Genomic DNA, 26797 nt, shown 5'->3' with positions numbered 1-26797 from the left:
CAGAAAAAGGGTCTAAGTGACCTCACTAGCCACGCAGCAATCTAGCCGGGGCATCGAATAGTCTCGTGAAGAACTCCCATACCGCTGATTGGACACTCAACCCACTACTAGCGTCCAAGTTTTCTCGCCCGCAGCTAGCTGCCCAACGTCATGCAGCTTACCCTCTCTCCCGATTCCCTCTCACAAAAAGCGCGATTTTAGGTAATTGCAGGGTAACAGAAACCCCATCGTGGCAGTTGCGAGGGGGTAAGAGAAATTGGCCATCCTTCCTTTACGGGGCAAACCGTTGAACGGTGTAAGCACGACTTATCGCGCCATCGGGGTGCTCACTCTTGGGTGTTTGCGCATTGCTTCCGAGCGGATTCCGAACTGAACGACGGATCGGAACAGCCGTCGAAAAGTCTGGGCGGCGACGAATATGGCAGACCGAGAGAAGGCGCAGTGTTATCATGGGTTGGTGGATATGGGAAGGTATGATTGAGTGTTCTATTTTGTTCTCGTGAAAAATGGTCGTGGCTGGCTTCAGTAGGCGTTGCAGCGCCAGATGGACTATGCGTGACGCCGTGAAGGACTTCAGCCTACAGTACGTACTACCTACTCAAAACGGGACTGACTCAATCCTCAGTAACGGCATCCGCTTCTCCATCACCGACCTCTCGCCTCAATCAGCCCGGATCCTCCCCACAGTCTATCTCTCCCGCGCAGCAATATCCCTCTACGACGCGCAGTACACGCCATCATCTACCACGCCCAGCCCCATTCCTGCATCCACCATCGTGAAGGTCCTCAACTCCCTATTGCGGTTTAAATCCACATGCCGCGATTTTGGCGTACCAGACCACCAGATCCGCGTCGTGGCCACCGAGGCTACGCGTAAAGCTGTCAACTCCGAAGACTTTAGGAGGCAGATTGAGGAAAAGACGGGATGGAAGGCGCAGTTGCTGCCAAAGGAGGTAGAAGGCAGGGTGGGGGCGTATGGGGTCGCAAGCAGTTACGGGGAGGTCAGGGGGCTGGTCATGGACTTAGGGGGTGGGAGCACCCAGATCACATGGGTGATGACTGGGGATGATGGCGAGGTGAAAATGTACGAAGGGGGGAGTGTCAGCTTACCCTACGGTGCTGCCGCTGTGATCAAGCGGATAGAGCCCGCAGGCCCGCCGGGAAGTCACGGATTCAGTACAGTCGAGAAAGAGGTGGTAAATGACCTAAAAGCCGCGGTAAAGCAGATCGGCGTCCCCAAAGAGCTTCTCCACCGAGAAGAGGGTCTGTCGTTGTACCTATCAGGCGGTGGCTTCCGCGGATGGGGCTTTGTTCTAATGTCAGAACACAGCATACAGCCATACCCGATACCGATAATAAATGGGTTCCGCGTTACGAGGGACGTGTTCCACGATACACACGCGGTACAGGCAGCTGTCAAAAACGAGGACACACCAGATATCTTCCGCGTATCGCAGCGGCGCGCGAGCCAGGTCCCCGCGGTAGCATTCCTGGTCGACTGCTTAGCGCAAGCCCTGCCGAGTATCACGAACGTCTATTTTTGCCAGGGTGGTGTAAGGGAGGGAATGCACTTTGCCGAGATGGATGCAGGACACAGGAGAGAGGATCCGCTCGTTGTAGCGACGAAGCCGTATGCGAGGGAGTCGGTGCGAGAGCTGGTTGACCTCCTGAAGACAGCAGTCGAGCCGCCACCCTCTGCGCATCGGAGGATGCTGTTCCATGCCGCGCTGGTTACGGCCTTCGTGCAGGCGCTCTACGTCCACGCTGCTTTCCCAAAAGATCTTTGTGCTGGCGCAGCGCTCAGAAGTACCACGACAGGCTTCTTCGCAGCTGCCCATGGGATTAGCCATGAGCAACGTGCTCTTCTAGCGATTCTGCTCTGCGAACGATACGGCGGCTTCGACTCCATCAGTCCTACCGAGCAGGACTTCTACCAGCGGATGATCCAGCTGCTTCCGGACGGCTTAGCATGGTGGTGCATGTATCTAGGACGCGTCGCTTCCGTGGTAGCCAGCGTGTATCCGGCTGGAGTGGTCAGAGAGGAGAGGCTGAAGGTAAAAGTCGGCTGGACGATGACAGGGAAAGGAATCGAAAAGCTGTGCATCGACTTCGCCTTCGCGCAGGCGATCGACGAACTTGATGAGAGACTCGATAACGCGTTGAGAAAGGTAGAGAAAGCGGGCAAGAAGAAACATTGGGTGGGCGGAACGGGGTATAAAGTTATGTTGACTGTGAACGGGAAAGACTATCGAGGTAGTGATTGAAGACGAGGGGTGAGATCCCGTAGAGCGCTGGGACTTAGCGTCTCTTCTCGCTCTTGAGAATGAATGCATACTCCTCGTCTCAATCTCTGTCGGTTTGCTGTAACCCATGACGACTGGAATGGAGGGTTTGCTCTTTCATGGCGTCCAGAGTGGCGAGGTTCGTGAGCCCCGAAATGAGCGTACGCAATGCATTCCAGTGCTCGCACGCCGCACAAGCACTGTGGCATTCAGGGGCAGACATCGTGACCTGCAAGGTCCATTGTTGCCGCAGCGGAAGCTCGCTACGGTCCCGCGCCGTTGCATCGTGACCTGCTGAATGACTCTGCTCGCCCGGACTATGGTGGGCTATTCTCGTCGGGCACTGCGCACGTGGGCCCGGCATCCACTGCTGAAAGGACACGTACGGTAAGCGGCGACGTCTGGCCTCTGGAAGCGCCAAGGATCGTGAACTGCGGAGGAGCGGTCGCACGGTGAGGAGAGGGTTGAGCTGGCGGCTCCTCCCAGCGCAGGCGACCACGAATCAGCGGATTGCGCAATCACCGGTCGTCGCCGGCTGCAGGAGCATTAGCAATCTGACGCTGGCCTTGGGTCATTCTGCGAAAAGTCTGCGCTGGACGGGCGTGCTTCCTGGAGTTTTCCAGGTCATTCGCTTGGCGGGCCGTTAATTATTACGTGAAGTCCCAAGCCTTCACGATGGGCTGCATGGCGCTAGCGGCTCGCCATTCGTCTGGGGAAACTGCGCGCTCGGCTTCCAGCGGGTCGCGTCGTCAGGTACGCGCTGCCTCTCAGCGGCTATAAAATGACGCCGCCGCCGCCATCCCTTCGTTCTCGCTCTGCCTTATCTCTGGCCCGCTCTTATCTTCGTGCCACCGTGCCACCGTGCCACCGTTTCACCTGAACCTCCGATTGTGGCGTCACACCGGCCCAGGCATCTGAGCGGCGCTGGATCCCAGAGCTGTGCTGAAGGGCGACGGTCAGCACTCGCCAAAAAGCGGTGGAACAGGGCCAATTGCGAGCCAGTGCCTTATCCTGCACCAGACCTCGCCGGCCTTCATTGTCCCGCCTCGGTGGACTTCCCTGCTAAGGTGAGCTAGCTGCGTCATATTCTAAAAAAGGCGTGCCTTACAGGAGGAGGCACATGTGCCGGGGAGCCTCATATAATAGTCGCCGAGAGCGTTTTACTGCCATTGACCCCCTCCAGGCTTGCAATTCTCTAATTCAGCTGCCAGGCCCCTCCGCTCGCTCACCAAGTCCAAGTTCTTGGCCTACTGGCCAGTGACATACCCCTCCTCCGTACCTTCTCCGTCCCCGCGCTTTAAACGCCCACCTGCCCGAGGTCATTCCACCCCTCTAGATCCCTATACCGAGCAAAGAAAACCCCGTAGAGTCTCAATTGCTCTCACAGCCTTCCCCCACCCGCTTCGAGCCGACCAAAGCCGAACTACCCGCACATTCTGAGATCATACGACATGTCTTCCACGCCAGTCAATGGAGCCCTTCCGGTCCACAGCAAACTGCTCGATCCCGTCATTCGGACGCCCGACCGTCGTCCCTCGCCCTTGCCGACGCATTTGAGTGTTCCCGGCTCCGGCCATGCAACACCGCGCGTCATCCCGCAGGAGGGCTCTGGAGGATCTGGATATGTGGCCCCCAAGTTTGAGGGCAAGGAGAAGCAGATGGAGGCTGTCATGGATGGCGTCGAGGACAAGGGATTCATTCCTCCCGATTTCGTCGAATCCGAGACGACGTGGTTCTACAATGAGCTGGGCATTGACGACATGTACTTTGCCACCGAGACAGTTGAGGCGTAGGTCTTGTCAACATGAGCCAATGGCTGGAGAACTAACACGCGCCAGGATTGTGAACCACATCCACTCCCTCTATGCCGCCAAGGTGGCAGCGTACGCCCGCGACGATAAGCGCCTGGAGATCCGGCTGGACAAGGAGGCTACGGACCATGCCGTGTACATTGATACTAGCAAGCCTGGCATTTCTGTGGTACAAGGACCGCAATACGAGCAGCGCATTGACGAGAAGTACCTGAATGGATCGAAAGGCGCCCTCGGCTACCGCGTGGAGAGCTTCCGCTCTGCTAGTCCTCTGCCGGGAAGCGAAGAGCAGCAACTGCGATGCTACTTCGTATACGAGTGTGACTTCGCGGACCCAAAGCCTGGCGCGACCGAAACCAACATCGAGAAAGTTGGAGACAAGCGCTTCCTCCAGAAGGCGACGAAGAACACGAAGCGCATTTACCAGGAAGCTCTGGAAGTCGCTGTGGAACGGACGGGCCCGGTCATTGAGTACTTCGATATCGAAGGCTCGCGCGACAAGCGTCTGGTCGTAGCGTACAAACAGGGATCCGCCATGGGGCTGTTCAGTGCCTTGAGTGACCTCTACCACTACTACGGTTTGACCACGTCGCGCAAATATGTGGAACAATTCTCCAACGGGTACACAGCAATGTCTCTGTACCTCAAGCAAATCCCGGGAGCAGCGGGCTCTAAGCACCCGCCCATTGAAGCCTCTATTCATCAGATCATCAAGGAGATTTCCCTGTTGTACTGCATTCCACAGAACAAGTTCCAGGCCCACTTTGCCTCGGGCCGTCTAAGCCTTCAGGAGACTATCTACGCGCACTGCGTCTGGGTCTTCGTCTCGCACTTCCTCAATCGTCTTGGGAACGAGTATAACGCTTTGGCCGCTCTACTCGACCCCGAGAACAGCGCACACGCAGAGCTTCTGTCCAAGCTGAAGCGCAGGCTGCGCACGGAGACATTCACCGCGGATTACATACTCGAGATCATAAACTCGTACCCCGATCTGATCCACAGCCTGTATCTCAACTTTGCGAACACACACTATGTCCAAACGAGGGGAGAGCAGGATGACTTCCTTCCAACCCTGAGTTTCCTCCGTCTTCAGGTTGACAAGGTTCTCAGCGATGAGGAACTGAATGATACCGTCAACAAGACCGTCGTCAACGACCACCATCAGATGGTGATGAGCTCGTTCCGCATCTTCAATAGCTGCGTCCTCAAGACCAATTTCTATACCCCGACGAAGGTCGCCTTGAGCTTCCGAATGAACCCGAACTTCCTACCTCCGTCTGAATACCCTCAGCCCTTGTACGGCATGTTCCTCGTGATCAGTTCCGAATTCCGCGGATTCCACCTCCGCTTCCGGGACATCGCTCGTGGCGGTATTCGCATTGTGAAATCGAGGAGCCAGGAAGCCTATGCCATCAATGCGCGATCACTGTTCGACGAGAACTACAATCTTGCCAACACTCAGCAGCGCAAGAACAAGGACATTCCCGAAGGTGGATCAAAGGGCGTTGTCCTGCTTGATTACCGTCACCAGGATAAGGCCAGGGTGGCGTTCGAGAAGTATATTGACAGTATCCTCGACCTCCTGCTCCCGCCCAGCAGTCCGGGAATCAAGGACCCGATCGTAGATCTGTACGGGAAAGAAGAAATCCTGTTTATGGGTCCTGACGAGAACACTGCTGACCTCGTGGACTGGGCGACTGAGCATGCCAGAGGCCGCGGAGCACCATGGTGGAAGTCGTTCTTCACAGGCAAGAGTCCCAGGCTGGGGGGCATCCCACACGACCGATATGGCATGACAACCTTGTCCGTTCGCGAATTTGTCAAGGGTATCTACCGCAAGTTGAACCTTGACCCCAGCAAGGTCAAGAAGCTGCAGACGGGTGGCCCTGATGGCGACCTTGGCTCGAATGAGATCCTGCTCAGCAACGAGAAGTACATCGCTATCGTAGATGGCTCAGGGGTCCTCGTTGACCCCCAGGGTATCAACCACGACGAGCTCATTCGGCTAGCCAAGGCCAGAGTGATGATCAACAAGTTCGACACATCGAAACTCTCGCCGGAAGGTTACCGCGTACTCGTGGACGAGAACAACGTCAGGCTCCCGAGTGGCGAATTGGTCTACAACGGTACGACCTTCCGCAACACCTTCCACCTTCGTGGCGGACATCACTATGATACCTTCGTGCCCTGCGGCGGTCGGCCTGAGTCGATCGATCTCACTACTGCCAGCAAGCTCATCGTTGACGGCAAGTCGGTGATCCCGTACATCGTCGAGGGCGCCAATCTCTTCATCACCCAAGATGCTAAGCTTCGCTTGGAGAAGGCTGGCTGCATCTTGTATAAGGATGCTTCTGCCAACAAGGGAGGTGTCACATCTTCTTCTCTAGAAGTCCTTGCGTCCCTCTCCTTCGACGACGCGGGCTTCATTGAGCACATGTGCATTCGAGAAGACGGAACTGCCCCAGAGTTCTACAACAAGTACGTCAAGCAGGTGCAGTCGATCATCCAGAACAACGCCAGACTTGAATTTGAGGCTATCTGGAGGGAACACCAAACAACTGGCGAGCCTCGGAGCACGTTGAGTGATACGCTGAGCATTGCAATCACTAAGATGCAAGAAGAGTTGCAGAACACAGATCTGTGGGACAACATTGGCTTCAGGAGGTCCACGTTGAGCGAGGCCTTGCCTAGCCTGCTGCTCGAACAGATTGGCCTGGACAAGATTATGGAGAGAGTAAGTTATATCATCTCAATATAGGAGTCGCTGCTAACTAGTCTAGGTGCCTGACAACTATCTACGCGCGATCTTCGGGAGCTATCTTGCTAGTCGCTTTATTTACACGTACGGCATTTCTGCAAGCCAGTTCGCGTTCTTCGACTTCATGAGCAAGCGCATGGCGAGGGCTAAGGCATGAACGAATCTCAGTTGATGCAGTTGTGATCCTTCATCCCACAGGGCGTGGCTCGGAAGTTCAGACTACGAACGGTTTGTGGGGCTATTTCGGCGTTTGGCAGGAGTTCAAAAGTTCGACAAAAGTACAGCTGTTCACACACGAAGGAAGGGCCCAACAGCCTTCAACATGCCTTACGGCGGTTATGCCTGCCTTTGGGACCGCATCTAAGAATAGCGGGCACCCCGGATCCTGATGCGGGTGAGAGCAGGCTGGGCGGCTTTTCATGTCGACGGCGCAGATAGATGCAAACCAACCAATTTATTCTCCCAAGTGGTGTGGCCTCGCATGATGGCGCGCATTTGAACACCAATTGCGAGCCCTCAGCTACAAGGTCCTGGCCTTGGGTAAGGCAAGCGGGTAGAAGTCGCAATGTTGGCTTCATGTCGCGTTTCAGCGACTGACCGAGAAGACGAGAGCACCCTTCAAGGCCCCAGGCTCCGAAGAATAAAGTAATACCCAGAAAAGCAAAGACACCTTCGCCGCATGCACGTAATACGACCATTGGCCGGACTTCGCCTGTGTTGTTGTCGAGGTGTGAAACACCAAGCGAAGGTGCATATGATCTCTTCCCCTCTCTCGCGCTTCCGTCCCTCCTCAACCACCAAAACAACAACACATCGTTCTGTCGCTTTCGCGCACCACACGTCCTAAACCTGCCGTTCAAGCTTCATCTGAGTCGCCTACTTCCACAGAAAGGTATAGTATACTTTTTCTACGATATTGTCCGCGTTGCTTCCGTCTGTTTTGAACTGAGTTGTTGAGGCGCGTGACGAGCGTCCACGTCGACTCCGCACGGAGCTATGCCTGGAGCGCTTCGCGCGCGCGCTGCATTTCAACCTTCTGCTCTGCTTCTATCGCGATCGCCGCTTCTCGTTTTACTGTCATCGCCGTTTTCTGAAGATTCTACTGTTATACGCGTCGCATTCCACGCATCCTCCGCGCTGCCCGACCGACTCCCAGCGCTAATGCTTTCACCTTCAGCCCTTCAACGTCCCTCTTCCACGACACCACCACCTCCTTCCACCTTTTCTCTCACGCGTCCCCACACCACCTACCCTTAGCCGCCACAATGGTTGCCACAACCCGCACGAAAACCGGCAACCTGCCCGCCAAGATCGAGAACGCTGTCGAAGCTGTCGCACCCACCAAGAAGCGCACCACCACGGCTAACACGAGCAAGCCGCGCGACAAGAAAGTAGCCAGCGGACGCGTGGACAAGAAGGCGCCGGCTACGAAGAAGACCGCAACCCCGAAGCTCAAGACGGTCAAGAAGGAGAAGGCACCCGCCACGAAGGCGAAGGATAAGGTCGAGGGCAAAGTCGAGAAGGCGAAGGCAAAGGTCGAGGCGAAGCCGGAGAAGAAGGTACGTGTATCCGGCTGTTCATTTCGCGATGTTGTGTTGGGGTCCGGCGGATGTAGAGCACACACTGACGCGTCATATCAACAGGCTGCTGGAACCAAGGTACGTAGCGCGTCGTCCGCACAGCACAGCTCGAGGCGTGCCCCGCCGGAGCACACTCGTCATGATGTCCCTACGTGGTTCGATATCTATTGAGCGCATCTACGACAATGTCCTCGGGTCTTACGCATCCTCCCCCCTCCCTCGGAGACCTAGGACCTTGGCTAATGAGTGCCCCCACGCGAACAGAAGGAGAAGAGCACTACCACGAAGAAGGTCGCTGCCCCCAAGACGAAGAAGGCATAGACGCGTCTCCGCCTCCGCGGCGCGCCTTTTCGAACAGCACCACCTTTCCCCCGAAGTTATGCGCGCCTTATTCCGGGCCCACAAGGCTTGATATGTCTAGGCGCTTCTCTTCCCTTTCCCCCTCTCTCACTCACGATATATATTATCCTGGTTATGATAGGCTCCTCATGATACGGTTGTTTACACTTCGCTGTTGGGTATGCGGCGCGGGGTTTCCCAGGGGACGGAATGGGTTCATGGAAACTGGGACTGTACGATACCCGGAGCTTGCTGGCTTTGCTATGAATGGTTGCCTTGGGCATAATTAGAAGAGACTTCCTCTGCCTTGATGCTGATGCTGATGCGGCTGTGACATGTCACTCTATGCTCCTGAACAGATTGAATTCGGTTGGGATAATAACGAATCGTAGTCCTGCGCCGGCCTAAGAAGCATCGAACGCTCATCGAACAGTAAGTAAGAAATTCTGAGCCGTTAAACAGTATAGCCGCTCCTAGAAGCGCCACTGTCGCTCAAGCAAACCCTGGAATACAACACCTGCATCTGCCAAATTGATATCCACACCGTCTGCTACCCCTTCCCCAAACCCCCATCACCCTACTGCCCCCCCTCCCCCTCCACAAGCACCGTACTCCCCTCCACACTCTCCTTTCCCTTCCCCCCGGTCTCACTTTCACTCGGCTGCACAACCTGCCGCCCCCTCCACCCCCGCATCAAATTATCCAGCCTCTTCCGCATCCCATACTGCATCCACAGCGGCCACCCGCGTATCTTGGGCGCCATAACCCACCCCGTCTCCGGCGCCACAAGATGCGCGCTCTTCCCCCGCAGCACCGCCTTGACAATCTCCTCCGCCACCGTCTCCGCATGCAGCACCGCGCTGTCGAACCCCTCGAACAGCGCCGTCCGCGTGTACCCCTGGCACATGATCACCGTGCGGATCCGGTTCGCCTTGTAGATACTCGCCAGCTCCGCGGAAAGCCCCTCGTGGAAGGCGAGCGCGGCCGCCTTGCTCGCCGCGTAGTCGACCATGCTGGGCGCGCTGACGTAGGCCGCTAGCGAGGCGACGGTGACGATCATGCCGTGGTTCGCGGCCAGCATGGCGGGCAGGAATTGCTGCGTTAGGAAGTAGTGCGAGAGCGTGTTGACGTTGAAGGTGAGGCGGATGTCGGACTCGGAGGCTGCGAGGATGGTTTTGCCGCGCGCGCAGCCGGCGTTGTTGATCAGGACGGTGGGGGCGCCGAGGGAGGAGCGGATCGCGGTTGCGGCGGCGGCGATGGAGGCGTGTGAGGCGAGGTCGCAGTGGAAGTAGGTGACGGTTGGGGGTGCTGTGCATTGTCAGTTGTACTGTCTTTGACGTCTGATATCTCTGGACACCACAAAGCATTAAACGAGCAATTGGAACGGCGGGCCAGTCCTACCCTCAAACGCCAGCTCCTGCACATCCAGCACCGCAACCTTGACCCCCCTCTCGGCGAGCAACTGCACCACGATCTTTCCAATGCCATCGCTGCCGCCCGTCACCACCACAATCTCCTTGCTCCAGTCATACGCATCGGCGCTCCAGTTGTTCAGCACCCTGTCGTCGAGCCAGCCGCTCACGGCGCTCAGCGCGCCCAGCGCAAGCAGCGTCTTGAGGTGCTTGAATGCGGTTGCGTGCTCGGCGGCGAGCAGGTTGCCCTTTGCTGTGTAGCGCGCGAGCAGGACGAGCGGGAGGGTCAGCGCGGGGTTGAAGGCCGTGTATTTGAGTGCCCGGCCGAGGGTGTCGCCGGTTACGCCTGTGATTTAGTTTAGTTCAGTGCATCGGCGTTCGAGGAGTAGTGGTGGTGGCGGTGGAGCTTCATACCTTCCCGCGCGAGCTTCCACTCGCTTCTGATCGGCATTGCGGCTGTTTGCTTGAGGCAGGTGGTACTTGTGCAACGTAGAGGTAAAGGGAAAATGGGTGCAAGTTATACGGCTCCCGTCTCACGTCAGATGAAATGTCGCATCGCGGACCCCTTTAACGGTAGTCTGGTCGCTTGGGCGAGCTCTTTGGCCCTGGCGCGGCGTGCTGCTGGGGGCTAAAGAAGATGCGGGGCTCCCGCAGCGGAGACCCTCAACCGAGGGATTGGGGGGACGCGCCAAGCACGTGCGCCGTACCATCGTCCTGGAAGTGTCCAGATGGAATTCGAGCGACATCATAGCTTTATCTTCACAAAGACCTGCTTCCTATCCGTTGAAGGGATGGTCGGACGGCAGTAAAAGCAGGCAGTAAGCTTGGGAGGCCCACATCATTTCATATCAATCTCAGAACGAGTATGCATGTACCTAATGGAATACTTTCCTATCCTACACTCTAGGTATAACATTACAATGCCCGCCAAATAGGTGCTCCGAAACCAAAAGTCAAAAGAAACAAAAGAAACAAATCAAGGAGATTCGTTAGGTATCCCGACCGAGACGCCAAAAATCAAGCAACCTCCATCCGACTCCCCAAGCCAAACCAGATCCATCGCCATGCGAAGCCTATTCTATATCACATTACTTCCGCTCAAATCCATGACCGAACTCTCGGGCGCAAGGCTCGCCACACTCCGCTGCCTTGAATCGACGCTCATAGCGCCACTCATTACCCTCACCACTTTCTTGTTGCTTGGTCTAGCGACCAGGACTTGTGCAGGACAGACCACAATCTCGTCCTCACCCTCTCCAAAGTCATCGCCCTTCTTCACCACTAGCGGGAACAGAACGATCTTGACTATGGCGCCCCTCGCTTCAAGTTCGTCGTTGGATGTGGTTTCTCCAGAGCGCTCGTTCATGAGGGACGCGTTGAAGGTTACTTTGGCGATGAGGTCGCCATTGGTGTCGTACTCCGGTTGCAGAGGAGGAAGCATGATGTATTCTGCGCGCTGTGTGCGCATCTCGATGGAAAGCTCGACGGCGAGGCGCATTACGTTGCGCAGCGATTCTTGAATTTGGCGTTGGAGATGGGAAGGCGGAGGAAGAAGGGTGGCCAAAGTGCTGTAGATTTCGTGGACAACGGCTTCGGTGTCTTGCGCGCGTTGCTGGATAAATGCTTCTCGCTTCGAGAGAAGGGTGAGTGTGATCGCGCGCCACTGCGCGACAGCGCGTGTCGGACCTGATGGTGGGTTAGCTGGAGAAAGGGTGACGGGTGAGTTCGATAACCTACCAACTTCCGACAAGGTCTTCTCCAGCGACTTGAGCTTCTGTCGCTGCTCTCGGTCCATACCGAAGAGATATCTCGTAAAGACATACTCCCAGATCATGGTCATAACCACAGACATGAAAACGTCTCTTCGCTTCACGCGGTCTGCGAGAAGCATATCCACATCGGAGCCATCTAGAATAGCATTGTCGAGACGGGTGTCAATCTTTTGCCGCGTCGCAGAATCCAGTCTCGTATCGGCAGCAATCTCAGATGACAAGCGACAAGCTCGAGTATCTGAGAACTTTGAGAAGCGCAGCACCCATTGCTGAACATGCTGGCAAAGCTGTTGGCATGCGCTGTCGAAGTAGTCCTCATCGCGAACGGTGAGGAAACTCTCGTTGGGTTGCTTAGAAGTTAGTATCTGCTTCTGCAGAGTCTTGATTTGCTCTCGCGCGCTTGCCAGTTCGGCATTCAGGCGTTCGATTTCGGCGGTGCGATCATCGAGCGCCATTGCAATCTCAGTGCGCACTGCGTCTTCCATGCCTCTTGTCATCTGGTCCTGCTTGGCTCGCAGCTCCTCGAGCTCTCTTGACGATTGCTGCCATTGGCCGTGAACGAGCTGGCCTTCCGCTTGGAGCTGCGCATATCGCTGGTTCGCATCGTTGGTAAGGTTGCGATTGGCTTCGCTGAGGGTATTGTTGAGTTCGGTGAGTCTGGCTATCTCTCCCTGCAGGTTCTGTAGCGTGTCCCTGAGCTGCCCGATGTCGATATCTCTCTGGTGCAGTTCGCGGTCACGTGCATCGACCGCTTCGGTTACAACCTGCGAATCGACTTCGCGCTGATAGTTTGTCGCCTGCAAAGTCTCTTCGGCCTTGGCTCTGGCCTCCTCGAGCGAGCGGTTTTGCGCGGCAAGCTGCTCGAGCTGCGTCTGCAAGTCCATGATCTGCATGCTCTGTCGCTTGCGCACGCTGGGCGGCCGTGTCGGGGACATCGGCGAGCCTTGGGCCTCGCCCCATGCCTCCTGCAAACTATGTCAGCAGTCGTCGCAAACAACACGTCGCGTCGCAGGGAAAACTTACGTAGACATCGGGCATGTCGGCGCGACCCTTGCCTTTGTCTTTCACCGGGTCGTACTTTGATGAGCTCGCGATGCCCGCGATGGCTGCGGTTGCTCCGGCAGCGAGCGCGATGCCTGCGAGATTGGGTGTCGCGCTCTTAGCGTCCTCCGCACTGACCTCGCCAAGCCTTGATGCAGATCTGAGGTCACCTGACCTGCGGCTGTCCACTCGTCGCAGGGACGGAGTGGATCGGTTGCTTGCCGCGCTGGGCGGCCGTTCCTGGTCGGGGCTCCTCAGTCGTCCCACAGAGCGGTCGCTGAGCACGCTTGGCGATCGCTGCTCGCCCATGCGCTGTTTCGTCGGATCCGCAGCTGGAGGAGAGCGCAGCCGGCGCGCAGGGCTCAAGGCCATGCTCCGGTCGACATTCTCGTGTACTTGATGCCATGGCGAATCCCGAGGGGGCGTCTCTCTTGGCGATGTATCTCTCTTTGGCGCGACGGGCTTGCGGCTGGATGGGGTTGGCGTGGCCGGAAGAGGCGACCGCAATCGCTCAGAGAAAGGTTTCGGACTCTCGCTCCGTCGAGCAGACTTGACACCGCGGTCGGGAGCCCCAACGTCAGATACGGTCCGTCCTTTCTTATGCAGAAGCGATTCATCCGGACTGCTCTCCTTGATGGTGTCGAGCTGGCTGCTTGGCGTGCGCATGTGCTTTGCTGTGGGCGTCGAAAGCATAGCAGATTTCTGCGTCTTCTCGCTTGGGTCCCCAAAGATTGAGGGGGGAGGTTCCTTGCGCTTGATGTCCCTCACCGGCGAGCTGGTGTCCCTACGAGACTCGGAGCGCGGAGTTTTCTCATGTCGCGTGGCCTCTTCGGTATGTCGGTGTTGCGTAACCGGAGCCGTTGGGGCGATGTCGTCAGAGCGAGGCTTCGCGGTAACTGAAGGCGACTCCCCATATTGTCGCGTCGAGGGCGATGAGTTGAATAGATACGACGTTCGCTCCTTGGTAGCAGAGTCAATGGCATTCGGCGAAGAGACCCCGGCAAAAGATGGGAGTTCTGGAAGCGATGGGCTTTGCGACCACACATCGTCATGCTGCTCAAATGATCGATCAGTGCCGCGAGGTGTCTTTGGCTCACGCGATCGTCGCTTCTCTTTGCCGTGGTGTTCCTCCACTGGCTCGCTCGGGCCTTGCGGAATGGTAGGAGTGTACCCTGCATCATGATAACCGCTGTCACGAGTGTTGCTGCTTGGCTGGAATTGTGGGGCACTCGGGATAACTGGCGAGTCAGCCACGTGTACAGCGCTATCGCGGACTCCGCCAAAAGACCACGTCGGTTCGAAAACAGGAGAGTGGCCTCGAGCGATTGTTGGCTCCGGGGAAACACGTAGAGTGGATCTCTCGGTGGTTGGCTGAGCCGCGATATCCCTTGCTGCACGACCCTCTGCGACTTGCGGGACAGTTGCCGATTCGATGGGGGCTGTCGGAACATCAATCGAGGGCTCCCAGAGATGCATGCGCTTCTCGTCCGGTTGATCCTTCGGGGTGGAGACTGGGTGCTCTCGTCGCTTGACGTGTTCAATGGCAGGAGGGACGACTGAGAGCTTGCCCGGAGGCGAACCCTTCAGATCTCGGCCGACCTCTGATAGCGTTCCCTCTTCAAGAGAACGCTCGTATATGTCTGCACGAGGCTCCGGAATAGCCGCCTGCGACACGTGTATAGGCGTCCTTTCAACCACGTCCTCTGGCTGATCATGCCTTGAAAAACCTCTCTCAATGCCCAGTCCCTCGACTGACTTCTCTTGGAATTCATCTCCCCACTCCCTCTTCTCCGACTCTAATGCTACCTCTACTTTTCCTCTGCCCTTCTTGCCTTTCTTTTCCTTCTTTTTCGACGGTAAAGCCCACTCATCAAACTCCTCTGGCTCCTCTCTTGTTGTGGTATTCTCAACGACTTGGGTCTTGCTCTCTTCTGATGCCGGTATCTGGGGGAAAGGATATTCAGCGGCTTCAACTCTACCTAGAGACTTCGGTTCCTGGTCGAAAGTGGGAGGAAGCTCTGTAACTTGCTCCGCTCCCAAGCTCCTCTTGTCCTCCTCCTCCTTCCCAAGTGCCATCGATCCAATGGCGGCTGCACCAGCTGCAGCAAGAGCCGCCGCTCCTAATTTGCCCTTCTTAGCTTTCTTGCCTTTCTTCTTTGACGATGTCCAATCATCCTCCACTGCCAGTCGTCCTGGCTCAACGGTGCCCTCCTCCATCGCCTTCTGCTGTTCCAGATCCTCCTCGAACGGAGTGATTGCACCTGAAGGTGGCTCAGATTCCATTGCCTGCTCCATCGTGCTGGAGCGCTTCAATTTACCTTTGCCCTTCTTCCCCTTCTTCTTTGGCTGCTCGTCCCAGATATCATCGGTAGCTTCTGGGACTTGTTCGGGTTGAGGCTGATCACGTTGCAGATATAAATTTCTCGACTGCGCCATATCGAACGATGAGTTACCTTCCTCCGCCAGGCTCACCCCTTCTGGTACTGGCGAGAATTTTGGTTCCACGATCGGTTGGAAGGATTGTTCAAGCCTAGCATCCCTCGTCGCTAAGTCAACCGGAGTCTCAACGGTAAGAGGCACATCCGTGGGAGCCTCAATTACCGGAGCCTCAACGGCCGGAGTCTGGACGGTTTCCTGGCTTGTGGACGCTCGCTTCTTATCTTTCTTCACCTTCTTGCCCTTCTTTGACGTCGTGGCCCAGAACTCTTCCGGCTCCTCTATAATGGGCGTGGCTTGTGGGGTTTCGATAGGTTCTATAGGCTGGCTGGACACTACGGGCGGCTCGGTCGGTTGTGCTGTGTCCACCGGTTCTGCTGGAGTTGGTTCGATAATGTTCTTGTCGTCGGAGGGCGCCGCCGTAATCGTCTCGGTCTGATCGATTGCGCGTTCTTCGCTTTCCACGGGCGTAATCGAGGCGCGCTTTTTCTTGCCTTTGGTTTTCTTGTCCTTCTTGGACGAAGACCAAAGCTCACCTGGGTCGGCTTCTTCGAGCACGCCGGGCGGAGACTTGCGCTGCAGGAAGGCAGGATCGTTGAGTACGTCCATTGGGTTGAAGGACGCCCTTTCTGTCGTAGCGGAGAAAGCATCAGGCCGAGCGACTTCTGGCTCTACCTCCTTGACCAGCTCGGTCTTCGGCGAAGTTGGTGATGGTGAGCGGCCCATAGTGCTAAACTTGGACTTGCTGGCCTCATCTCTAGCAGCCGCAATCTCTTCCTCAGGACCAATGTCGCGCACACCCCGTGGGGAGACCGGTCGGTGGAATGAGGGATCGTTGAGTACTAGGTTAGTGTCGAAGCCTGACTCTTTCAGGCCTGCAGCAACCGTAGCGGCGAAGTCAATCTCTTGTTCAGGTGACTTGGCACGAGGTTGGGCTTCGGAAAAGGCTTTAGAGACGGGTTCTGCATAAGTTGGAGCGACGAGAGCTGGCTCTGAGGTTCCATGCTCAGAGGGTTGAATGGTCTCTCGGGCAACGTCCGGAACATCCTTGACGATGGGTCGCTTTACTTTGGGCGGCTCACGGTGAGGTGGTACAATCTTCTCTGGCGTATCGGGCTCGAACATAGCCGCGAGCTTGTGCTTCTTGATCTTCTTCTTAGAAGGGATGGAGGGTGCAGCTGGTAGCGATGGTTGAGCCTGTGTCGTAGAAACGGCTGGTGTAGAGGTATCCACGGTCTTGCTTGTAGCCGGCTGGACTGTCTCGCGAACCATCGCGGTTGGAAACACTTCAGAAGGTTGCTCAATTGGGGCTTCAACAACCTCCTCTGGGAGCTGTCGCTGTTCAACCTCAATTTGCTCGTCGAACGCGGTAGAAGCCTTCTTTGTCTTCAGCTTCTCCTTCTTGCTCTTCTTGGCTGGGAGTGCCCATTCTTCCTCGGGCTCGGGCCTTGGTTGGCTTGCGGAGATGCCGACAGAAGCCTGTTCGCCTTCTACGTTCGATTCCAGGGCAGAGACTTTGGGCTCCTCAAGTGGCATACTTCGATCAACAGCCTCTTCGTGAGCGGGCTCAGGCATCATGGGTACTACTCGCACGTCTCGCTCCGAAATCTCGACCTGTGGTTCGGTCGGCGCATCCGCCGGAAGCTGCACAACTTCAGACGTTTTAGGCTCGTTCCAGTCGAACGTGGGAATCCTCTTCTTGCCCTTCTTTTTATCCTTCTTGCTGAGCTGAGGCAGGAAGTCATCGGCTGCTGTAGTCACTTGAGCTTCTAAACCCGTGGTTGGCTCCTCAGCAGGAGATGGCTCGGAGAAGTCGAATGTTGCGGCTTTGCCCTTCTTGTCTTTCTTGCTTTGCTTGCGTGTCAAAGCAGGAACAAAGGAAGGTTCATCCTCGATTGGCGTTGGGACATTGGACTCTTCCATCTCCACGGCCTCGTGGACGTCCGCAGGAAGCGAGACATCTCGTTGGACGACTTCATGGGAGGCTTTATAGGTTGGCTCAGGCTCTTGGAGTGGCCCCGGTTGGGGAGCGATCACTGGCTCTGCTTGTTGAGAAACCTCGCAGACTTCGGTCGGTATGAATTCTTGTTCTTGGAGAGGCTCTTGGCCAACTGAAGGGCTCGGCACTTGGTCTTTTAGCGCTTGTTCTTCCAGTGGTGGGCCGGCGACGATCTCATCCTTAACCGTTTCTGGGGCAGCATCCCGAGTCATAAGAGGTATTGACGAATCCTCAACGGCTGCAGGTTCTGAGACCTCAGGCAAAGGAGTGACATCGCTAGGGCCAGGCGCCGCCTCAGGTTCATCCCATGCGAACGCAGCTTGCTTGGCTTTCTTCTTGTCCTTCTTGCTGAGCTTGCGAGGCAACGTAGGCGTTTCTTCTGAAACTGCGGGGATATCTTGCTGCTCTGTAAAGAATGGCGGTTCCGTCGTGCTCTGCTCGGACTCTCGGACTTCACGAACTGAAGTGGGTTCTGCGACCTCCGCAGCTGGCTCATCCCACACAAGTGCGGCTTCCTTCGCCTTCTTGTCCTTCTTGCTGAGCTTGCGCGTTTGTGTGCTGAAGCCGCTTGCATCCTTCTGCTCGACCTCTTGAGCGCTCTCCGGGATGAGTACCGTCTCTTCTGTTGGCTGCTCAAGCACGGGCTCCCGGGCCTCAGGGATGGGCGTAGTCTCTTCTGAGGGCTCGTCCCAGCTAAGTGCAGCAGCCTTGCCAGCCATCTTCTTCTCCTTCTTGCTCAGCTTGCGAGAAGGAACGTAGGCGGTGGACTGCTCTTCTTTGGGTGGTTCTTCCACAAGCTCCTTGGTCCCAATGAGCGTCTCAGGCTCGGCAACTAGGGTCGTGGGCTCGGACCAATCGAAAGTAGTACCTTTGCCCTTCTTCCCCTTCTTGTCCTGTTTGCTAAGTTTTCGAGCAATGTCGAACATTGATGTGGGCTGAGACGTTGAAGGCTTTGGTTCGTCATGAGCAAGCGAGGCTTGATCAAGAGCTTCGGCTCGCTTCCTGAGATCGGCGGCTTCATCCAGTACAGCCTTTAGGGAAGGTGAGAGCTCGCCCACTTTGAATCCCTTAGTCTGAACATCAGCTTCGGTGGGCTGAAGCGTGGGAATGGTATCCTGTTGCTGGCTCGAGACCTCGTGGAAGACGTCCTCGTGTTGCTCAAGGCTGCTGGGATAGGGCAAGTTTTCGACGGTAGATGGAGCTTCCCGCACGCTCTCGAGAATAGGTGATCGCGGTGGAGATGCGGGGCGCTCAACGATGTCTGTAACTTCTAGCAAGCTCTTAGGCTTTTCGGGTTCCTGAACGGGCAGTTGGTCTGGTTGAACAGGTTGCACGGTTGCGGTAGATCGTTCGGCCTCCTCGGGCTGCAACTCCCTAGCCTCCTCGACCTGTTGCGTAAAGGAAGGAACAACTTGTGAGGGCAGCTCACGCAGGATATCCGACGGCTGCTCAATTGGAAGCTGTATCTCCGGCAGATCTCGAGGAGCGCTTGGGGAAGCTATTTCAGGCTCTGTGGTAGGGGGCATGGCATCGGTCGAAGGTAGGTGGGCATCGCGAGAAACGTCACCCGTAGCTAAGCTAGCGGGAGCGGCCTCGAGCTCTTTCTCGATCGTGGGAGTGGCGGCACCAGAAGTCGACTTGCTCTTCTTCCCCTTCTTCTTCTCTTTCTTTGACTTTTTAGAAGGTAGTGCCCATTCATCTTCTGGTTCGTCCTTTTGAGCCTCATCAGCGGCCATTAGCTCTATAGGCGTCTCGGCAAGGGGTACAGACGCCGATGGCTCGATTGGTTGCTCATTCTCAACAGCCGTTGGTATGCTGGGCTCCTCGCCCAGGTCGAGAGATGGGGAAGTCGTGCCCCTAGCCTTCCTTCCCTTCTTGCCTTTCTCGGAGGCTTTGCGGCTAAGAGGCGCCCACTCATCGTCCGGTTCAGGCTCTTTCGCTGTCTCTGGAGCGATTTTCGGCTGGATGATTGTCTCGTCATGCGGGATAACCTGTTCAGTAGCAGGCTCCACGGCCTCAGTCTGGGGAACAAATGGTGTTGGCGATGCGGCCGCCTCTTCAACATAGAGAGATCGGGGGAGAGATTCTTCGACAAGCTCGCGGCTAGCATCTTGGGGCTGCTCAAGGGCACGAAGACCACCAGCCTGATCCTGACTTTCCAGCAGCTGTGCCGATTCAGGCACAGCTTGCTCGAGCTGCTGCTCGATGACATTCTTAGGCGAGGTAGGAGTTCCAGAAGGCCTTTGCTCGACTTCATCAGTCCAGTCGAGGGTAGTAGACTGTCGCTTGCTCTTCTTGTCTTTCTTACCCTTCTTTTCCTTCTTTGGCGCAGGCGAAGACCATTCATCTTCAGCAGTGACCTCTCGGGGCTGGGTCTCGCTGCGTTCAATGGGGAGCTCTTTTGTCGTGGTCAGGACTTGATCTTGTACATCCGCGACAGGCACAAGCTCGATGGAAGGCGCTTGGTCGGTAGGAAGCTGGTCTTCCGGAAGAAGTTGGGTGGAGTCGATTGGGGTGATTTCGCGGTCTCCCGCTGCCTCAACGTCAACGTCAACAGCGACAGTCGGTGCTCGCTCAGTCGACTCCGCGGGAAGACTCTCGCTGGCCTGTTCATGAATAGATGGCTTGCTCTCAGAATCTAGCTCTTCATCCCAAGCGAAAGTCGTAGCCTTCTTCTCACCCTTCTTCTCTTTCTTGCTGAGCTTTCGACCTAGCACAGGCTTCTCAGGCTCCTCAACTACCTTCTCTTGATCGAATATGGCAGGCCGCTCCCTCTCCAAAGGTTCCAGGATCTTATCTAATTCGGTCGGCTGGGTCTCAGTAGATTCTGGCATCACCTGGATCGTTTCCAAGACGGTTTCAGAAGGTTCCGTCACCGGAGTTTGCGGTTCGAATTTCTTGCCTTTGCCCTTCTTACCCTTCTTTTTCGAAGACGGCATAGCCCATTCGTCCATTTCCGGCTCCCCTTGTTCCGCGGACGGCGTAGTTGTAGGCTGAAGTATGTCGTGTTCAAGCTTCTGCTCGACATCTCCCTCAAGCTGGGGCATATCTTGAACGATCGGCGTTGCGGTACCGGACTTCTTTCCCTTGCTCTTCTTCCCCTTCTTCTTGGAAGGGGGCAAAGCCCATTCGTCCTCGAGCTCGGCTGACGGCACGACTGTAGGCTGAACATCATCGACTTTCTTGCTCTCATCGGGAAGCTGCTCAGGTTGAGCGGCGATCTCGATTTGCGATTCAAGAAGAGGCTTAGTGTAAGGCGGAGCTTCCTCGACCTGTTTGATCTCCTCAATAGGCTGCTCGACTTGGGGCTGCTCCTCAGCCGGCACCACGGGAGAGATCTCAATGGAACGTGGGACATCGTCGATTTGGCTGGCTTCCTGGATTGGCTGCTCTAACTGCGTGTCCTCGGCTTGGCTAACTTCTTCGGGAGGTTGCTTGACTTGTGGCTGTTCATCTCGCAGAGGCTCTTCAATGAGCTCGGTGGCAGGCTGCACTTCCTCAACTTCCCTGCTCTCCTCTATAAAGGGCTCAGGCTGGGTCTGTTCTTCTGTCTGGACTTCAACAAGGCCCTCCGTCGAGGTTGCGGACTCCTTTCCCTTATCGCCCTTCGTAGATGGCTGAGCCCATTCGTCGACGGATGTCTCCGGCTCGATAGAAGGCGTGACTGTTGGTTCCTGCATCTCGATCTCGCGCTCCTCTGCAGGGACTAGCTCGTCCTGAGGTGTAAGGACACGGGCAGGTATCTCTTCCCGGATGGGTTCGATGACTGGCGTGGACGTGCCCGACTTCTTGCTTTTCTTGCCCTTCTTTTCCTTGGAAGGTAAGGCCCATTTATTGGGCGCAACTTCTTCCTGCTCGACAGCGGGCGCAATTGTTGGCTGAGCTTCGTCAAAGTCACGTGCCTCCACAGGAGCGAAATCTCGAGAACTCTCGGCCGATACATCAGGCACATACTCAGTGATTGGCGTTGCAGCGCCAGAGAGTCTAGCTTTGGCCTTCTTACCCTTCTTGTCTTTCTTAGACGTAAAGCTCCATTCGTCCTCGATAGGCTGTTCCGCCTTGGCTGAAATTTGCGCCTCTTCCGGCTGCGAAGGGATCTGGCTTTGTACTGGTTCAGGTACGCCTTCGGGCATGAACTGTTCAGTGGGTGTCGCAACGCCAGATTGCTTTCCTTTGCCTTTCTTCCCCTTTTTCTTGTCTTTCTTAGAAGTGAAGCTCCACTCATCGGCCGCTGGTTCTTCTGGTTGGTGAAGCTCACGCTGCGCCGTGACGATAGGTTTGGCAGCTTCAGAAGAAAGTTTCCTATCTTCAAGCAAGGTGTCTCGCGTAGCTTGAGCGGCATCAAGTTCGGTAGCCGGCTCTTCTACTCTGCTCTCGACGCCGAGATTGGCCACAGCAGGCGGGATAGGCTCGTCAGGCATATTGGTCAGCTTCTCCTCTACAACCTCTTGTTCGGCTGGTGTCGTGGTAACGACTTCCGGAACGCTCAACTCTTCGGCGCGCTCGTCAAAGGTAGATGCACGCTTGCCTTTCTTACCCTTCTTGTTTTTCTTCGAAGAAGCGAAGCCCCATTCGTCCTCGCCTGCCTCCTCAGGCTGCGTCGTAGTCGTGGAAGGAGGCTCAACAAAAATATCCTTCGTGGTCTCTTCAATTGCTTGAGGAACGGGCTCCGGCATATTTGATCTAACTAGCTCGCCTATATCAATCGGAGCGGATCGTGGAGCTTGAGAGATGAGTTCCGTCTCTTGAAGAGGGACACTGATGTTTGCGGGAACGGGTTCAATGTTAGCAACGGTGGTCGAAACCTCGTGTGCAGGCTCTTCGATGACTGATTCCCGTTTCTGTGCCTTCTTGCCTTTCTTCCCCTTCTTAGCAGGAGCAAAATCCCAGTCATCGGCCGTTGCTTCCTGGGGCTCGTTTGGCGTAGGTAGTTGTCCAGTCATCTCCAACTGTCTCGATTCGGGAATATCTGTGCTGACCGATGGGAGTTCTGGCTGAAGCCCTGCAGATGGAACATCAAAAGATTTGTCTGCCTCGGCAAGAGGTACTGTTGGTGTGCCTTCGGGAAACTGCTCTATCTGGGCGGGGGATGGCACAGTCTGCAAAGGTGCGATGTCCTGATAGGGTTCAAGAGGGATGTCTGGTTGAACCATCTCGCCTTCTGAGGTTGTGATCTTGTCTGTAGCTTGCCTCTGCTCTTCCTGGACTTGCTCGTCCTTGAGGACTTCAGGGACCGGGGGCATTGACCGCTCTTCCAGCGGGAGCTCTTTGGCTTCTTCAACAGGTGTAGCTGGCTCACTCTCAAACGCGGAAGCTCGCTTGGCCTTCTTAGCCTTCTTCTTATCCTTCTTCGAGATTGATGCCCATTCGTCTTCCTGGGCAAGGTTATCCTTCGCATCTTCGCCCTGAGGAGCTGATAGTGGTTGTTCATCCGAAGGAAACTCTTTGAGCTCTTGGATGGGCGTCTCGACAGGTGTAGCCGGCTCACTCTCGAACGTGGAAGCGCGCTTCGCCTTTTTACCCTTTTTCTTGTCCTTCTTAGGAAGGGGTGTCCATTCCTCTTCTTGGACCTCGGCCTTCTGCTCTTCAGAAGCTGTCGGCAATGTGATGGGCTGCTCAAACAAAGGCGTTTCTTGAACCTCCTCGGCGGGTGTTGCGATTGGCGATGACCGCTCACTGTCGAGCAGAGAAGCTCGCTTTCCTTTCTTGGCCTTCTTCTTGTCTTTCTTGGAGATAGGGGCCCATTCGTCCGCATCCTCCTGCTTCTGTTCCTTCTCGTTGCGAGTAATGTCTGCTTGAGCTTCAGGGAGTGGCTGCTCAGCCAAAGCGCGAACGGTCTTAGGAAGGTCTTCTGGTTGCGATAGAGGCTGGTCTTCGAGGGGGAGCACCTCTTCCGTGGGCGTCGAGATGGGTTCAGGAGCAGGACTCTCAAACGCGCCCCTCTTGCCCTTCTTCTTTTTCATGTCCTTCTTAGACAAGGGCACAGCCCACTCGTCATCAGCGGCAGTCTCGCTGGGTGGCTTGGGAAGAATTTCTTGAACAGTTTCAGAAGGGCCAGTCTCAGTGCTGCTAGCTTCAGGAGCGATTCCAGGAGCTGGCTCTTCCTCAAACAAGGCACTCTTGCCCCTCTTAGCCTTCTTGTCCTTCTCAGATGGCGGCGAAGCCCAATCACGCTCTTGAACTTGCTCTTGAGCTAGGTCGGCACTGGGCTGCGGTTCAACATCGGTCAGGACGTCCTGAGAAGTTAGTTGAATCTCCGTAAGCTGAGAAGGAGCAAGACGATCGTCGCTGAAGCCTAGATCTCGAGAAGTAGGCTCGACTTCCGGTTCGACTGGCGTCGCGGCGCCGGAGGCAGACTTCCCCTTCTTGCTCTGCTTCTTCTTATCCTTCTTAGAAAGCGGCACCGCCCACTCGTCCTCGACCGGCTCTGAAGGTTGCGAGATGGTTGGCTCATCAGTCACAAGGTTTCCAACTCCCTCGATTGTAGGTTTCTCTTGAGCCGACTCCGAGGGCCTTGTAACAACCAGCTTGTCAACGCCAGACTCAGCGACAACTGGCTCAGGAATGGGCGCAGAAGGATGAGAGGCAGTCTTCTCGTCGATCACTTCTCCCTCGACGACGGGCTTAGCAAGGAGAGGCTCTACAGGCCGAGAAACGGGCATTTCGTCGCGAGCCTCAACAAGAGGCTCGAAAGGAATGGACTGGGCAGACTGTTCAAGAGTTTGCATCGGTTCACTCGGAATGATCTCTGTTGCGAGAGGCTCTACAGCCTGCAAAAGCTGCTTATCTTCGGTGACGACGGGCTCAACTGTTGACCGAGATGGAATGGCTTCAGAGGACTGGGCTATATCTTGGGCTGGCTCCTCAGGAACGGATGTGGATAGACTTCCCTCCATACTGGGCTCTGGGAGAACGGGTGTCGAAGGTTGCTCCGGTTGGACATCCTGGCCAGTCTTTCCTTCCTTGCCCTTCTTTTTCTTATCTTTCTTCGAAGAAGGCATGGCCCATCCGTCCTCAGCTACCTGTTCGATAGCCCTCGGAACTTCACGAGATTCCTCTTCTTCAGTAGGCAAGTCAATATCAACGTCCTTGGTCGTCTGAGAAGGTTCGGGAACGACTGCCGGCTCAGCTCCAGTCGACTTTCCCTTCTTGCCCTTCCTCCTCTCGTCCTTTTTGGAAGGCATTGCCCATTCGTCCTCGGCAAGCGGCTCGATGGCTGTCGCAATGTCCTCAGACGGAATGTCCCCAGCGGACAACGTTGGTTCAAGATCGGTAGAAGGGCCCTCAACACGGCGCTCAAGCTCTTTCGGGGCATCAGCAACCTTCTGGTCGCTCGGTTGATGCTCGATCAAAGGCTCTGAGGGCGCAGTTTCGAACGCCTGTGAGGCCCTCTTTCCCTTGCCTTTCTTGCCCTTCTTCTTTGGGGTAAATGCCCAGTCGTCCTCTTGAATCGCAGCAACAGGCGTAGGGGTAGTTTCAGCTTCAGCAACCAGCTCGGTCTGGGAAGTCTCTTCGCTCACACTAAGGTCGCGAGACGTCTCCGAAGCGGCGACAACGGGCGGTTCTTGTTCGGCTTCTGGTGCTAGGGTACTTGGCTCGCCCTCGATGGGCGTTAAAGGCTGTGTGCTCTCACGACGGCCTTTCTTACCCTTTTCACCCTTCTTGCTAGGTGTAGCCCATTCGTCTTCCGTTGCGGGCTGTGGCTCTGAAGGTATCCTCTTTTCCGGCTTTCGCTCAAACGTAACCTCCTCTTGTGCCTCCAAAGAAGTCGTAGTTTCCAGTTCGGCGGGTTCAGACACTTGGACACTTCCACGCTTGCCCTTCTTCCCTTTCTTTTCCTTCTTCTTAGAGGAGGATGGTAGTGACCACTCGTCCTCTTCGACCGGGACAGAAGGTTCCCTGGGAATCTGTGTTGCCTCTTCGGAGATCTCCTTGTCGCCATCAGTTGGCACCTCGGTAGCGGTTTGGGCAAGGTCGCGATCGGGCTCCTTCTCGACATAGGCCTCGACTTCCGGCAAAGGTTGTTGCGCCTCCGCAGATAGCTCACTTGTGACATCCTTAGGTGTTGGAAACGTCTCTGTGTCTGGTACAACTTCCGACATGGCGCTCGGAAGAGTGGCTGGCTCAAGGGGCTGGATGGACTCCGGTAATGCTGCAGGCTCTATGCTCTTCTCGTCAACGACAGGAACCACAGCAGGCGATCGCGGCTCGGGAGTGGAAGGCTGTGATTTCTTCCGTCCCCATCCGAAGGCACCCAAAAGGCTCTTGCCCCACGATGCCGCGGCCTCATTGGCAGATGTCGTGGGGGCAGACTGCACTTCGGGCTGACCTTCCGGAACATCTGTCATAGTGCTTGGCTCAGAGACGATCTCTTTACTTTCTTCGCCAAAAGGCCCAGGGCTGGGTTCTGCAGATTCTCTGACCAAGAAATCCATCGCATTGACAGGCTGGTCGGGGCTGGAAATATTTGTTGAAGGAACAGGCAGAGTAGGCTCAGGCACAACTCCCTTAGTCTCTTGGAGAGGTGCTGGAGGACTAGGTGTGGCATCTTTAACCAAGAAATCCATAGCATCAACCGGCTTATCGCCGCTTGGGAGATCAGCTGGCTGGGTTGGCTGAGCAATCTGTAGCGATTCAGAGGGAGCAAGGTACTTGGACGCCTCGCCAGCGTCTGCGAACGCCGGCTGTAGGATCTCATGCTCCACCTGCTCTTGTTGCAATCCCGGCGCGGGTAGAATAGCTTCCTCCTTGGTAGGCAGCGGCTCGGAGGGAAGGATAGAAGTTTCGATTTGTTGACTTTCTCGCTTCCCCTTCTTGCCCTTTTTCCCTTTCTTGCCTTTCTGAACGGGCGCGATCTCTTCCTCGGCAAAGGCTTCTGAGAGAACATCACGGGGCTTGATCTCCGTGTCCGTAGAGATGGGGGCAATTGCCTCAGGTTGCACAGAGATATCCTGCTCAGACCTCGGAGTAGTAGCGGCCCAGAGATCAACCGGCTTCTCTTCTTGCTCAGCTGGACCCTCGATGCCCGTCAATTTGCTCTCGGAGATCTTCCTGTGCAGTTCGGGACCAAGCAATTCTTGAAGCGAACTCTTACTGTCGACCGCAGCTTGCCTGACATCCATATCGTCCTCGCCTCGCGGAGCTGTAGTGTCCAGAATCTTCTGTCGGCGGAACTCCTTCGAAGACGCCTCAGGCGAACCCGCATATTGACTAGCGCCCAGCTCGCCCACAAGCGTAGCATCATCCGTGATAATGGATGCAGCACGGTTCTTGACCCAGTCCTCTTCGTTCTCGACGAACGTCGGGACGTACTGTGATGAGCTTGCCAAAGGTGCAGGCGCTTCCTCGGTCAGTGTGGGTGCGGGAG

At 56.0% G+C, this 26797-nt stretch overlaps 6 protein-coding genes across 6 annotated transcripts; 4 read left to right on the top strand and 2 right to left on the bottom strand.

Moving 5' to 3' along the window:
* The first annotated feature begins 187 nt into the window (after positions 1-187).
* On the top strand, positions 188-2304 carry BU26DRAFT_80119 (Ppx-GppA-domain-containing protein). Its single transcript, XM_033836358.1, has 2 exons — positions 188-471; positions 626-2304. Exons 1-2 carry the CDS (start codon positions 419-421, stop codon positions 2262-2264), a joined length of 1692 nt encoding a protein of 563 aa, XP_033679556.1. The 5' UTR covers positions 188-418; the 3' UTR covers positions 2265-2304.
* A 1159-nt stretch (positions 2305-3463) lies between these two features.
* On the top strand, positions 3464-7341 carry BU26DRAFT_81248 (NAD-specific glutamate dehydrogenase). The gene is made up of 2 exons (XM_033836363.1): positions 3464-4071; positions 4121-7341. Exons 1-2 carry the CDS (start codon positions 3734-3736, stop codon positions 6849-6851), a joined length of 3069 nt encoding a protein of 1022 aa, XP_033679555.1. The 5' UTR covers positions 3464-3733; the 3' UTR covers positions 6852-7341.
* A 313-nt stretch (positions 7342-7654) lies between these two features.
* BU26DRAFT_522373 (uncharacterized protein) lies at positions 7655-8110 on the top strand (the record flags this gene model as incomplete). The annotated part of the gene is made up of 1 exon (XM_033829775.1): positions 7655-8110. Exon 1 carries the CDS (start codon positions 7848-7850, stop codon positions 8106-8108), a length of 261 nt encoding a protein of 86 aa, XP_033679554.1. The 5' UTR covers positions 7655-7847.
* Positions 8096-9081, top strand: BU26DRAFT_522371 (uncharacterized protein). Its single transcript, XM_033829774.1, has 3 exons — positions 8096-8410; positions 8495-8509; positions 8696-9081. Exons 1-3 carry the CDS (start codon positions 8117-8119, stop codon positions 8750-8752), a joined length of 366 nt encoding a protein of 121 aa, XP_033679553.1. The 5' UTR covers positions 8096-8116; the 3' UTR covers positions 8753-9081.
* Positions 9082-9347: 266 nt separating this feature from the next.
* On the bottom strand, positions 9348-10806 carry BU26DRAFT_542540 (short chain dehydrogenase/reductase family protein-like protein; the record flags this gene model as incomplete). Its single annotated transcript, XM_033831654.1, has 3 exons — positions 10597-10806; positions 10172-10528; positions 9348-10078 (listed from the first exon to the last, which is right to left on the bottom strand). Exons 1-3 carry the CDS (start codon positions 10631-10633, stop codon positions 9348-9350), a joined length of 1125 nt encoding a protein of 374 aa, XP_033679552.1. The 5' UTR covers positions 10634-10806.
* Positions 10807-11260: 454 nt separating this feature from the next.
* On the bottom strand, positions 11261-12847 carry BU26DRAFT_434387 (uncharacterized protein; the record flags this gene model as incomplete). The annotated part of the gene is made up of 2 exons (XM_033824072.1): positions 11261-11868; positions 11920-12847. The coding sequence occupies 2 exons, from the start codon at positions 12845-12847 to the stop codon at positions 11261-11263; spliced, it is 1536 nt and encodes a 511-aa protein (XP_033679551.1).
* Positions 12848-26797: the final 13950 nt, after the last annotated feature.

The sequence above is a fragment of the Trematosphaeria pertusa genome (assembly GCF_010094035.1).
Source record: "Trematosphaeria pertusa strain CBS 122368 unplaced genomic scaffold BU26scaffold_14, whole genome shotgun sequence".
Taxonomy (NCBI): Eukaryota; Fungi; Ascomycota; class Dothideomycetes; order Pleosporales; family Trematosphaeriaceae; genus Trematosphaeria; species Trematosphaeria pertusa.
The sequence above is the reverse complement of the archived record's forward strand: the minus strand, read 5'-3'. Positions and strand labels throughout refer to the sequence as shown.